At 40.6% G+C, this 1,476-nt stretch overlaps 1 protein-coding gene across 2 annotated transcripts in view; it reads right to left on the reverse strand.

The window, feature by feature from the left end:
• Positions 1-384: 384 nt before the first annotated feature.
• Positions 385-1,476, reverse strand: part of LOC116013753 — a 9,438-nt gene continuing 8,346 nt past the window's right edge. For both annotated transcript variants that reach the window (XM_031253667.1, XM_031253668.1), the window contains one exon: positions 385-1,386. In XM_031253667.1, the coding sequence (XP_031109527.1) occupies positions 740-1,386 (647 nt within the window). In that variant the 3' untranslated portion in view covers positions 385-739. The remainder of the gene's footprint in view (positions 1,387-1,476) is intronic.

Consider the following 1,476-nt stretch of genomic DNA (forward strand, 5'->3'; position numbering starts at 1 on the left):
AAAAAAAAAAAAAAACAAAACAAAAAAACAAAGCAGTAGTAGATCAGGGCATGTATGGGATAAGCCTGAAAAGGTGGCATTTCTCAGTCAGATCCAACTGAATGACTCAAATTTGCGTGTGAACGTCAACACATTTTAGAGTTAAGAACATGCATAGTAAATCACAAGGTAAGAAAGTTTTCCCAGTGCTACGACATTTTTAAGAAGCATTACAGAACTATATACCAGATATCAGATGGAGAAGAATACCTGGAGACAGCACAGTCCAACTCCCAATGTAGTAGTCATCCACATGACAAGCCCATTTACAAGTTTTTACGTCCAACCTGTGTCCACATCAACTTATAATACAAATCCCTCAAGAAACAATTACTGACAAGAGGGTTCTGCATGAATGGAGGAGTTATTTTATTGAAAACTTAACTTATATACAGAGATGTCCCCTGGCCTGTATTGCTAAAACCAAAATACAGCTTTTTTCTAAGACACTATAACTAAGATACTAGCTTTGATGTTGTACAAAAAGATCTTTACAGTCGAAGTCATAAACTTAAGGAACAAACCCATAGGATTTGAAGGGTTCACTCAAAGTGGACTTGCGCACGATTGTTTAAAAGAATGTATACCCCTAATAATGGATGTAACAGTCGCATGACCCACGTGTATCTGGGCATTCTCAACAACAACGAGGTTTCTTCTGTGAGCATATAATGAACAGGAATATACAACAAATGCAACTTCAAACTATCATATTCAAGTCTGAGAGATCATCCATTGGAATCTCAAGTCCCATAAAATCATGATCTTGTAATCCATCATCATCAAAGTTCAACCAAGATCCTATATCCTGTCCCTGGCCACCAAGATCATCAGGAACACCTAAAACATCCATTCCGGGTAGTTGTAATCCAGATAAATCAATGGGGTCCTCCAATTCTTCAGAGTTACTGTCATTCTTATCCTTGGGAGTGCCATTTGAGCTAAACTCACTTGCTTTTGCTATTGAAGGCCCTGTTGGCTTGGATTGCTCCGGTATCTTGCCAACCAGACCATTGAGAGAAGTAGAGAGCTGAGTAGTTTTCTGCTTGGGTTTTGCTTTAGGCTTCCTTTCTCCCTTAACATTGCCCGATGCAGGCCGACCAATTTTAGTAGATCCATTTCTGGATAGCACCTCTCTATTATTTCCTTTTCCTTCCCTGTCCCTCTCACTTCTTTTTCCTTTTGCAGTGCTTGAAAGTGAGCTCCCTATGCCTGATGTACCAATCTTATTTCCAACATCATCAAGAAACAACTCTCTTCTCTTGACCCTATTCACCTCAAAAGCTACATTACCTTCAGCAAATATTTCCTGGTTTGAGGACGGGCTCTGCTGTTTGCCCAAAGAAGCTGCAAATGAAATAAATTGGCGTTGTTAATAGGAACTATGGGTTAAGCATTCTCTCCCTCTCCCTCCCCCCCCCCCCCCCCCCCCCCCCC

The sequence above is a fragment of the Ipomoea triloba genome, chromosome 3 (assembly GCF_003576645.1).
Source record: "Ipomoea triloba cultivar NCNSP0323 chromosome 3, ASM357664v1".
In the NCBI taxonomy this organism is placed as follows: Eukaryota; Viridiplantae; Streptophyta; class Magnoliopsida; order Solanales; family Convolvulaceae; genus Ipomoea; species Ipomoea triloba.